Source organism: Seriola aureovittata, chromosome 23 (genome assembly GCF_021018895.1).
Source record: "Seriola aureovittata isolate HTS-2021-v1 ecotype China chromosome 23, ASM2101889v1, whole genome shotgun sequence".
Taxonomy (NCBI): Eukaryota; Metazoa; Chordata; class Actinopteri; order Carangiformes; family Carangidae; genus Seriola; species Seriola aureovittata.
The window spans coordinates 2828476-2840398 of NC_079386.1; the positions used below are offsets into that span (position 1 = coordinate 2828476).

An 11923-nucleotide genomic window follows, 5' to 3' on the forward strand; every position below is an offset into this window, starting at 1 on the left:
TAATGTGAACAATGCTGCATAAAACACTAGATTATTCTTATATGAGAAAATAGTGGATGAAAAAAATAACATTTCCTTGCCAGAAATGGAGGCCATCTTGAATTTTCAAGTGGCTAATGAGTAATACCCAAGGAGGATTTGTGCCAAGTTTAGTACTTGTGTCCACATTTGAAAGGTTTCCCTGAAGTATGCAGTTATCTGCTGAGCTATATGGCGTTCTGACTGCATGAATGTATGGAGAAACAAGGCACAAAAGAGGGAGACTGCTGGATGTAAACAATTCAGGTTTAAAGTTCTTCCAAAAATCTGCTTTGCGAATGTTTTCTATGGAAGGGAATGCAACACATTCACTAGGCCTAAAGAACACACACATTTCATTTAGGTAATAAATACTTTTACTTTTCTTTAATTAAAAAAACAATTCACAAGTATGCCTTAAATGCTTGGTCGCAGCAGAAGAGGCAAAGAGAAATAAATTTGTTTTCCCCCAGAAGAAAACCAGTCTGTTGTTGCAGCTTGGTTGGTTGGTTTGTAATTGGTCAACGTCACAAATTTGCATAATGAATTAACCAAAGTCAAACTCTTTTACTCTGCATCAGCAAGCAAATGCACGAATCAAAGCAAAGTCATCATTTTGGTAATATTTAGCTGTGATTGTGTGACCAAGCCCGAGCATCACCATGAGGTGAATGAGCAGGAGCATCACCGTACCTCCACTCGAATCCTGCATCTCCATGTGCACCAGATCAGGGTCCACATCCACACCAGATACAGACCTGCAACACAGAGGGTTATTACTAGCATCAATAACATTTCTGATCAGGGACAGTAAGACCGCATGACACCAGATTTAGATTTTAGATAAGGTATCTAACAAGCACAGTCAACAAATCTAGTCTCATTTTTGAGTCCAGTATTCCTAATACGATCATGCTGGGCAGGAAGTAGTTTGTCCTTCGTGTTGCAAAGCGAGAGATGGTGTGAGGGGGTCGGGGTGATACATGGGCATGTCTTCAGTTTCAAGTAGGAGCTCAGCATTCTTGTCAATCCTGCAACTAACAGTAACCACAGTCTTCTCCTAACATAACCTTAACCAGCTTCCTCAACGCAAGGGTCTCCAACCGGTTTTCCGCTGAGAGCTCCTCACGTCTGACATCACTGGTTACATTTATTCATATATCGTATCAAAACACTCAAAACAAACCAGATGCATAAGATCATTTGACAAGTCCCAAATATCAACATCCAAAAACATCTGAAACTCACATCAGTGTCAGTTTTTGTGTCAAAAAATCAGAGTCATGATTCAGTCAGACCTGAACACACAGACATGAAAACACCACCGCAAATAAACCTCCATAAAGCCGATCAGAAAACCAGAGAAGAAGAAGCTCCAGTGATAGTTGTAAGCACATCCAATGGTACTTAACATAACAGGAACTTTCCAAAATGTACAAACAACAAAGATGGGTTAAAAAAAAAAGGGGGGGCTCAAGTCGAAGACCACAGTTAAACTCACTGTATCCATGGCAACATTTTTGTCGGAAAAGTTTAGTTTTATATCTGTTCTGTAATCAGAGGAGTCTCTATTACTGCACACAGCTGATCTGATGTAAACAAACTCATCTGATTGACAATTGACAGATAATTATTAGGTGTTGAAGAGAGAGAGCAGGAAGGGGTGGGGGGGGGTGTCTGTCTGTGTATTTGAATTAGTTCATTTGGATTGTGTTGTTTGTCACAACTACAATCTTTACTGAACTTAAACCGTACTGTAGTTGCCATAATCAGATCGTAAAATAACTGACATTCAACGGTCACTGGAGCTGCCGTTGTAGATGCTGTTGTGTTCGAGTGGGCCGGGTTACTTTCACTTTGTTCGCAGCTTCATCATCTTGACAGGAAGTAGATGGATTGAACTAATTTCATCACAGGTCCACAAATGAATCGTGCCGCGGTGGCAGGTTTGTTTATTTGAGAAAATAAAATATTTAAAACCGAATATTTGATTAAAATGTGCAGTGACTGAATCATAGATGACAACATCCCAGATTATACATACTGCATCCTTTTGGTCCCCTTTGATTTAGATACCTGTGTAAATATGCACAGCTCAGCTCTTCCTGGAAAGTGCTCAGCTTTGCCTCGCCTGCTTACAAAGCTCCCAAAATGTTTATACCCTTGTTTCTTCTTAGAAGCCATCTCGCTCTGCCTGCCCTTCTGTGAACACTAAACCCAGTAGTTCATCTGATTAGGACTGTGTAGTGCAGTCTGTGAAATTTCCCCAGCCCAGTAAAGACAGAATGGAGATTTAAAACCTCATTACTTTGCCTATAAAGAGCCTTTACAAGCAATTAGCAAGCCATGGGGGGAGAGGGGGGGGGGGGGGGGGGGTCACTGGAAATGCTACAGGATCTGCATCTGTACGATCAGTTAGCTTCCTGACTTCCAGCAACACATATGATGGTATACATGTTTATTGCTTCATCAAACCAATAGAAACTCCAGTTTTCTACAGGGCATGATGATGATATCCATAAAAAATTTAGGTGAGCCGCTTTATATTAGAATTTTACAGCTCTCCCTTTTAAAGCCGCTGATGATACCAGGACAAATTCAGATGACCTCCATGAAGGTTTCATCAGTCTGGTCCCAACAACCCACATGAATCAGGCAATTCTCCCTATGGGCCAACAAAACCTACATAGTCTTGTGGGGGATCTCTCCTGTCAGGTTTAGTGACACTTGTTACATATTAGACTAGCAGCCTTTTAAACAGAGCCGTGTGCAGCTACAGTAGGTGGAAGGCTCGCCTCCTTCTTTCCTTCCTCGTCACTGTTTTTGATGGAGATAAACATCAGATTCATCTAATTGAACATGTTTACAGTCAGATTGGAGCACAATATATGTACATACTGTATATATACACATATATACTGTATATACATATCAGATGGACTTCATATTTGGTCAGTCTAGCCTCAAGACCTGCAGGAGACTACATTGCGAAGCTTCTGAGTTTTCGTTGAATGGCGTGGTGAAATGTTTCGCCACAAAAGAGGAAGTTGTTGTAAATCTTATTATACCTTGTCCAATCTGCCCCAAACTTTACATGTTGAATAACACTGCTGCTCTGAAGACGTCTTCATGTCAATATTCAAATGTGTTAAGATTAGACTGACCGAAGCTGCTTAAAAGACAAAGTAAATGACTAGAAAAAACGAATCATTGATCTTGGTTATGTAGCTGTTGCCTGTTAGAATATTTCTGACCAACAGGTCCCACGTTCTTCCTGCTGAAGTGTCCTTGACTGAGGCTTTGAACCTCAGCCTTCTCACTCAGCGCAGGTTACTCCAGATAAAAGTGTCAGCTGCATGCTTGATATGCAAATGCCTAAGATTGAAGGTGAGAGCAGACTCCGCACCGGCAATACATCATTTAACTGACGTTTTGGTCCAGTTAGAGCTTCATCACAGCCTTACTGTGTGGGGTTTCCTCCCCCTTTGGTAGGGGAAGTGAAAGTAGCCGGACTGAGAGGGCTGAAAGGGAGGCAGGGGAAATGAAATGAACGACAGACATGGCTGATACATACCAACCTCCACTCGGGCCCAAGCAGAAGAACATAAACATCTAAAGGGAGCTCTGAAAACTTGTGGCTATCCGAGTTGGACTTTTGGCAAAACAACAACACGCTCCAGGAAGAATACCAACACGGAGGATGCTGAGAAAATGAAAGATAAACGCAGAAACATCGTCATTCCATACGTGTCTGGGGTCTCAGAGAAACTCAGGAGGATTTTTAACAAACATCAAATCCCTGTATGTTTCAAACCCAGTAACACGCTCAGGCAGAAATTGGTACATCCCAAAGACAAAACACCACACAATCAAAAAAGCAACCTGATATATGCGGTCAAATGCAGTGAGGAGTGCAATGACCTATATATTGGGGAAACAAAACAACCGTTAAACAAACGTATGGCCCAACACAGAAGGGCAAACTCTTCAGGCCCTGTCTCAGCTGTCTACTCCCACCTAAAGGAAAAGGCACACTCCTTTGAAGACAGCAATGTCGAAATCTTGGACAGGGAGGACAGATGGTTTGAAAGGGGAGTCAAGGAAGCCATCTATGTAAAAGTGGAGAGGCATTCGCTAAACAGGGGAGGGGGTCTGCGACACCATCTATCCCCCATCTACAATGTCGCCCTTTCATCGGTACCCAGGAGAGTCAACAACATAACCTCAGACGACTCTCAACGATCATCATCCACCAGGGGCTCACCTGACCCTAACGACTGTCGTTCACACGGGATAACAACAGGGTCACCTGACCCTAACGACGGTCGTCCACATGAGACCACAACAATGGTCAGGTGAAACCAGTACTTTCACAGGTACCTTGGTGGACCCACCCACAAGAGGTTAAATACCTGGGTCCTACTCCACTTTCTTGGTCAGACTAGTGCGGACTAGAGAGACCAATACATAAGAACTGATGAAGCCGCTTGGATAAGAGGCGAAACGTCTTCCACAGACAAATACAAGTCCAGTCGCCTTCGATTTAATCTGAGAAAGAGATGGCTGATAGAGAGATAGGAGGGTTGATAAATACAGGGGAGAATGGCTTTAGAAGAAAAAGGGGGAGGAAGTGCAACAAACTGTAAAAACATCCTCCCTGGGCTCGAATGCAGCTTCATCCCAGCTCTGGTTTCACCATTGGTTTAAGCTTTTATCCATATGCTTTTCATAGCATTTTCATCACCTAACTGAACAACCTTTTACTTTTTATTGTCAGCCGTCATCCTGCGAGATGCCCGTTCAATTTCAAAACTGCTGTAACTTTTTTTTATTCAGAATGACAAACAAAAACTTCAACAATAACAAGGTCCACCGGAACAACATTTGGCCAGACCACCCCGGCAGCAGAATGATTTTAATGTGATGTTTTTAATGTGATTTATGTGCGATGGCTGCCAGACTCCTGTTCTCTTGTTGCTTTTATGACTGTTAGGCCACAGGCACGGCTAAGGCCAGAGCCAGAGCCAGCGACGTTAGCTAATGCTGTCTGCTCCTGACCTCACACATTTATAGCACATGTATGCACAGGCATGTCCGCACAGAGCTGGTCGTAACTTCACGGCGTGTGCAGGCCTGAATACCTGAGTGTCTGCCGCAGGCAGTTTTACCTGAGCCAAATCAAATACAGCAGTATGTGGTTCAGTTTCAGAGTAGCAGGGATTAAATGCACATTGTAAAATAATCATTTGAAGTCTTACTTCCCTGATACAGCGTTAGTCAGACTAAAAAACACACGCTGGATTTAAATTTAGGTTATAATGAAATCCAGACATGAAAAGTGAAATGTTGGTGAAACTTAAGGTTCTAATCTGTAACTTTTCCACATTTAAATGTCTAAAAACAACTGGACCTATGTTCTACATGTTGTTTAGTTGTGTTCTTACGTTCTCCCAAATTCACTTAATTTGCCTAATGTAGCAAAATGACTCCGCTACAGCCTCTGAGGTGAAAGTGTGAGTGAGAATCACATCATCAGGGGGGTGCGACGTTTAAGGGGGTCTATAGTTGTCATTGCAAAATCTGTCAATATGCCAAATACTTGCCTGGTTTCCCTCTCCTGACTGTGTGTGCCTGCCACCCAGGTTTAGTCGACTAAAAGTATGTAAATCTTTTAAAGTTCTAATCTGTAACTTTTCCACATTTAAATGTCTAAAAACAACTAGACCTATGTTCTATATGTTGTTCAGTTGTGTTCTTACATTATCACAAATGTTCCATCAATTCTCAAACCAGAGAAATCTGTGATTTTTAACATGTCAGTGACATCATATCCTCTGTGATCATGTGTCAGTGTGTTTGTCTGACAGAAGCTCAACATTGACTTTTATCTAGTTTTAAGCCACATACACTTTCGACACCTTGGTGGTTTTCAGCTCTATATTTGAACCAGATGAAGGATTTTAGTCGTCGGACGTCTGGATCTGAAGTTATCAGAGAAACAAGCTGAGGAAATGTTAGACAGCTCAGCTCCAGCTGCTGGAGACGTCCTGTCCTGTGTCACTGAAGAGCGTCGCTGAATCTCTGAGTTTTAAAGGTAAACTGCTTTCTTCAGTGTTTCTACTGGTTTTCATTCAGTGTTTTTAAACACTTAGAATCACCAGGTCTGTTTGATTTCCTGAACCGCTGACAGTGAAGGAATCCAAACCGGGAGGAGCTTACGGTAATGGTGGTGAAGACAACATGACACCACGCTATTTAATGATTTGATGACATCACCCAACGCCGTCTTTTGTTGTTGTTTAGACTGAGAGACCCTCGAGAGGCAGATCCCAACTCTGATCAAGAGTATGTAACTTTAGTGTAAAGTGAGAAGTAATTAAGGCCCTCTTTCCTTCCTGGCCCTCTTCCCCCCCCCCCCCCTTCTCATTCTCTCACAGCACAGTGTGTGGATGATTTGTGCGTTACAGTTGGTGGTATAAATCAGAGGTGTCTGGGCATCCGCACCAGCTCATTTACTCTCTGCAGTGAGAGGAAACAAACAGGAGCCTGCAATGCCTTCCTGACCTTCACAAAATGAGAGTAAACTCGATTTTATTTAAACGAGAGCATTGTCTTACAGTAATGCACATAATTGGACAGGAAGGAGTAGGAAGACACAAAGCTGAGAGAAGAAGAAGAGGAAGAAGAGGCAGAGATATATGATACAAGATAGCATGGAGGGGAGAGTGAGGAGGGGAAGGATTGGAAGAGATAGCTCTCGAGCTGTGAAATATTACATGTGAGGGGAAAAGCCATATCCTTCCACCTGCTGTGGGAACTTTTCCTGCCTCTGCAACCGCAAAAATATCAAGAGATTCAGCCATAAAACGGTCGGCTGCGTAAACTCCAGTGCTTACCAACACACTCCAATTCAAATTCATGATTAAGAAAACTTTTTTTATTACAGCAAACGTAAAACTGATTTATTAGCATCTGGTACAAACCTGCTGTATAGATCATTTTCATGTGTGAGCAGTGTTGTGTAAATAGCACATGGCATCAGGATATAGTGATATAGAGTGTCTGACAAAAACTTGATCAAAACATAGTTTCCTGCATCGGGCTTTTGATTTCAATCTAATAAGTCAAACAAGAAATAAAAAAACTGAAGTAAAATAAAACCCCACGATTGTATTACCACTGGATAACAAATAGAGCTCCAAGGGAAAAATATAACCAGCCAACGTTGAAAACCGAGAGTTTAAACCAGTAAATGGTAAATAAGTCTGTTGTAAAAGAAAAATAAATCATATATTGCTTTAAGCTGTATCAAAATGGGAAATACATTTATTTTCTTACTTTCCAAGAGTGAGATGAGAAGATTGATTAGATGTCTCTTCTGTAGGTTTATTACAAAGCTGGAGGACATGGTTTGTTTATCTTAGCATAAAGACTGGAACCAGGGGAACTAGTTAGCCTGGTTCTCTTCAACAGTAAAAAAAAAACAAAAAAAAAAAACAATAACTCTACACTATCATTTTCACAGTGTATCTCGTTTGTTTAACACATACATGACCGGAAATGTGAGGCAGTAATTAGGCTCACAAGCACTTTGAGCTAAATGCTAAAATCAGCTCACAATGACAACGCTAACAGGCTTAATGTCGACCTCGTTTCACCAACTTAGTGTAGTGTAATAAAGAGAAAGTTTCACTGACCAGAAGACTCTGTCCTTGGTCACCCGCTCCTGAAGCAGAGTCCACTTGCGGCCCAGGTCTGTGGAAGCGAAGAGCTGCATGGAAAAAAAAGCAAGAGAAGACCACAATTAGACAGGAGCAAGACTAGATCAGAGCTTCCAGTGGCAGCTGTGAAGCTGCATGTGGGCAATGTGTGGAATAGAGGGAGTAGTTGAAAACTGCTGTGGAACCGCTGTAAACAACTGACATCACCACGTCCGGTTCTCTCTCTGGCCATTTCTCCTTTACTCCCAATATGAATTTGTATCCAAGCAGCAGAAGTAGGTCCTCTGACCCCCCCCCCCTTTTTTTTTTAAATATTAATATTATTTTTATTTTATTTTTTATTGATTATGATGATGATGATTTTTAATTTATGAGGTGTTGTATATTTTATGTTGTTTGATGTGTTTACTGCGTATGTTCTGTATGTTCTTTGGTATGGCACCACCATGTTTGTGTTTTCAAAAATCTCAATGAAAAGGTTTGAATAATAACGTCCTATTCTCTCCCACTCTCTGTGCTCATGATTATTTACCTCAGCTCCAGAACGTTACAGGCTTGTATTAGAGGCAGGTCTTCATGTCTTCAACTCCCTCTGATATATATCTGAGGACATTTGCCCCGTCAGCTGTTGGGTTTTTAAAGAAGTTCTTGACCTAGTTGTCAATACAATTAGCAAATACTGATGGACTCTCGGTGCCTGTAATTTATTATGATGAAATCTACTGTAGGTTAGGATGTTTTTATGTCTAAATTTATTGTTTATTTATTTATGATGTGTACTGGTTGTGTTGTTGACTACTGTTGCAGACCGAATTGCCCCTCTGAGACGATAAAGACTTTCTATCTATCTATCTATCTATTTATTACGGTATTTTCGCATTACGCTTCCGTATGTTGTGTTAAAGTTACTGCATTCTGTATTATCTCAAACTCACCACTTGTAGCGTTTCATTGAGCAGAAGCCCTTTAGGCCTGGGACACTGGGTGCGTGCCGTGTGCGTGGCAGCTGTGGAACGTCTTGCTTTTTATTTCGGTGCACGTGTTAGCAGCTGCGTCAAGTCTCGCTTATTTTTCACGCATGACATCGACAGAGAAAAGACCGGTCGATGTCATATTGACACATCAGCAACATTACGTAAAGCTGACACCTTCGTCTGTAGTTGAAGTTGAATCTAAATGTGATACAGAAATGAACAAATATAGATATGATGTTTTTTGAACATTGAAGCAGCTGCATGTGGAGAAAGTGACATTTTAGTGACGTTTTCTGTCAAAAATAATTGAGAAATTAATTGATAATGAAAAGAAATTCAACATCGGAGTAGCCTGCAAACTCTATGTAGAGAAATACACACGTGCGATCCGCAGCAGTTGAGTGACGCAGCCGCCACGCACACGCCACACAGCCAGTGTGTTCCCGGCCTTACATTATAAAGCCTAACCCCAGTCCTACTACTGGCTGTATCTTTTACAATGGAGGATAAATTAACCCTATTTGGAATATAAACAATCCAAGACTTTAAGACTGAGATCAATGAATTATTAATAACAGCGGTTTATATGCGTGTTAGAGTGTGTGCTTAGGACTTCTATTTTATGAGCAGTGAGAGGGAATGTGTATTTGTACTAATGTGTGTGTGTGGGTGTTGTCTAAGCTTGTACGGCAGTGATTGCACCCAAAATGAAAGTCTATTGAATCCCTCACACGACGTATCCTTAATATCTGAAAAGCACATTGGAGCTGAGAAAAAGATTTCATCAAACAAACTTCCTCCGCCATAGAAAAACACAACCTCTCAAACTGTGAAACATATTCTCAAGTCTCGCCACGCTCAAATCCAATGTGACTTACAACAGAAGGGCAAACCTCAAGCTTCAGTACAGAGGGAGACTTTGGATTAATGCACTAAACTCTAAATCTGTTCAATAAGACAAAGTGCAAGGTGTTAACGGTGTTAGATGAGGAAGTGCTCATGAAAGACACGAATCTTCAGGAGATTATTGGAGATAAAGATGGACGCCTCTGCTCTGATAGCATTTCACTCCTCCATTGCTGTTCCTTGGTCACTAAATCCTCTCTCCATATATGCTCATAACAGCCTTTCTTGCTCAGCCTTATCAGCAACTGTGACTCATTCGCAAACAAACCCATTCCTGAAGCACATTCCAAACGAGCATGCCCAGCGCTGAAAAAAAGGAAAGGAGAGCTGAGTCTGACCTTGATAGAAATCTGTCCCTGCCCTCATGAACCGTCTTAATTCAAACGTTCTGCTACGCATCCTCCCATCATCCTCTAGCTAAATGATTTTTTTTTTTGTTCTGTTTGAATGGATTCTTTGCCTCCATCTGCAGCCTGCCCATATGGAACAGATTAAAACCTAATTGAATTTCTTGTTTAATTATGTGTAAATTATTGAAGTTGAGGAGGAGTTCGCTCAAACTTATGAACTGTTGGTCCTGATGTCCCACCTCTATCTGTCTAGCTCCATTTCCACTTGACAGTACACTTTTCAATTAGTGTGTGTGTGTGTGTGTGTGTGAACCTATGAGACTGTGAGTTTGACATGTTGAATTGACAACCAGTCTTTATATACATATATACTGTATATATAAAGATATATATACCGGATATTTATGTTTGAGATTAGATTTATTTATTTCTATTCACATCAGTGGTCTTCTTTACAGTCATGTCTCAAAATGAGGATAACATTGCTGACCCTCCCTCCCTGACTCTCCTGAAGCAAAGACACCTTTTGGAAATTATGAGTTTTATTGCTGGTGCCAGAAACAGTGGAACCTGTGCGCTTTAAAGCACATCAGTGTTTCCCAATTGTTTTGGTTCGTGGCCCTTTTACATGACCCAGTGTCCACTTGAGGTCATCTCATCACAGGTTATGGTCTGAGTGTGTCTGGATGAAAGATGAGAGGGAGTGATTTTTCCTTCTTGGACTGTTGAAAACAGTCTGGTATTTCACAAGAATATTGCAAAACATAGAGAAACAGGAGAAAAACTGGAATCACCTCCTCGTGGTTGTCTGCCTCCTACACTCAGATGAGTTTCAGATGACATCCCTGTTTATCCAGTCATAGAAAATATGAACCATTTGTGTGAATTTTCTTTTTCATGATTGCTGTGTAAAGTCTTGAGTTATGATTAAAAAGTGTTTTGTGAGGTCACAGTGACCTTGACCTTTGACCTTTGACTAATAAAATCTAATCAGTTCATCTTTGAGTCCAGGTGATTTTTTGTGCCAACTTTGAAGGGGTTCCCTTGAGGAGTTTTTCAAGATATTGCGTTCACAAGGCCAAAATCATGTTTTGTGAGGTCACCATGACATTAACCTTTGACCTTTAGCCGCCAAAATCGAAACAGTTCGCCCTTGAGTCGAGATGAAAGTTTTATGCCTTTAGTCTAGCTGCAGTGAGAGCAGGTGAACATTTGTACCAAATTCGAAGAAATTCCCTCAAGGCGTTCCTGAGATATCGAGTCCACGAGAATGTGATGGACGGACGGACAACCTGAAATTATGTCTCCAGCTCCGACTGTGAGATAGCTGAGATATAATCATAAACATCATTTTGGTCTTTAATCTAAGAGGCCTAAAATGAACTTGGGACACCTTGAATGGGTTTTAACTCTGAGGTTGGAACCCCGGCTGTAAAAATAAACTCATGCGGTGTAAAGGCTGGCAGATGTTTCTGTTGTGTATTAATGCCTCAAAATTAATGAGACCGGCAACAAAGCAATACATAGTACAGCACTGTGGTGTCATGTTTGCTGGGACTGGACTGACAATGTTAAAACTATGAAAATAGTGAACCCCTGTGTAGCAGAGGAGGGCTGGAAGGAGAACAGAAGGGCGCGACATGGCGAGCCGCGTAGCAGACGTATTTTCTGATGTGTAAGTGTGTATACGTGCTCATTAACACTTAAGAAGCCGCTGTCACGGTGTAATTGTCAGTGTTAATTAGTCCAGTTTAACACTTGTATTAACACTGGCAGTTTTGCTTAGACAGGATTTTCAAAACACCACAGTGAGGAATTCACTGAGAATCTTGTGATGAAGGTAATTACACAATGTTTGTACTGTCTGATACGAAAACATACAAACAGCTCTGATGCATTGTGCTGTATGTTTCGTCAGGTTTTGGGAGGAGCAGTGTGTCTAAGTTCAGGCACA

At 41.3% G+C, this 11923-nt stretch overlaps 1 protein-coding gene across 7 annotated transcripts in view; it reads right to left on the minus strand.

Moving 5' to 3' along the window:
* Positions 1-11923, minus strand: part of sorcs2 (sortilin-related VPS10 domain containing receptor 2) — a 318274-nt gene that overhangs the window by 47372 nt on the left and 258979 nt on the right. For all 7 annotated transcript variants that reach the window (XM_056368848.1, XM_056368847.1, XM_056368846.1 and 4 more), the window contains exons 5-6: positions 7716-7789; positions 712-776 (exon numbers count right to left, since the gene is read on the minus strand). In XM_056368848.1, coding sequence (XP_056224823.1) covers positions 712-776; positions 7716-7789 — 139 coding nt within the window. The remainder of the gene's footprint in view (positions 1-711; positions 777-7715; positions 7790-11923) is intronic.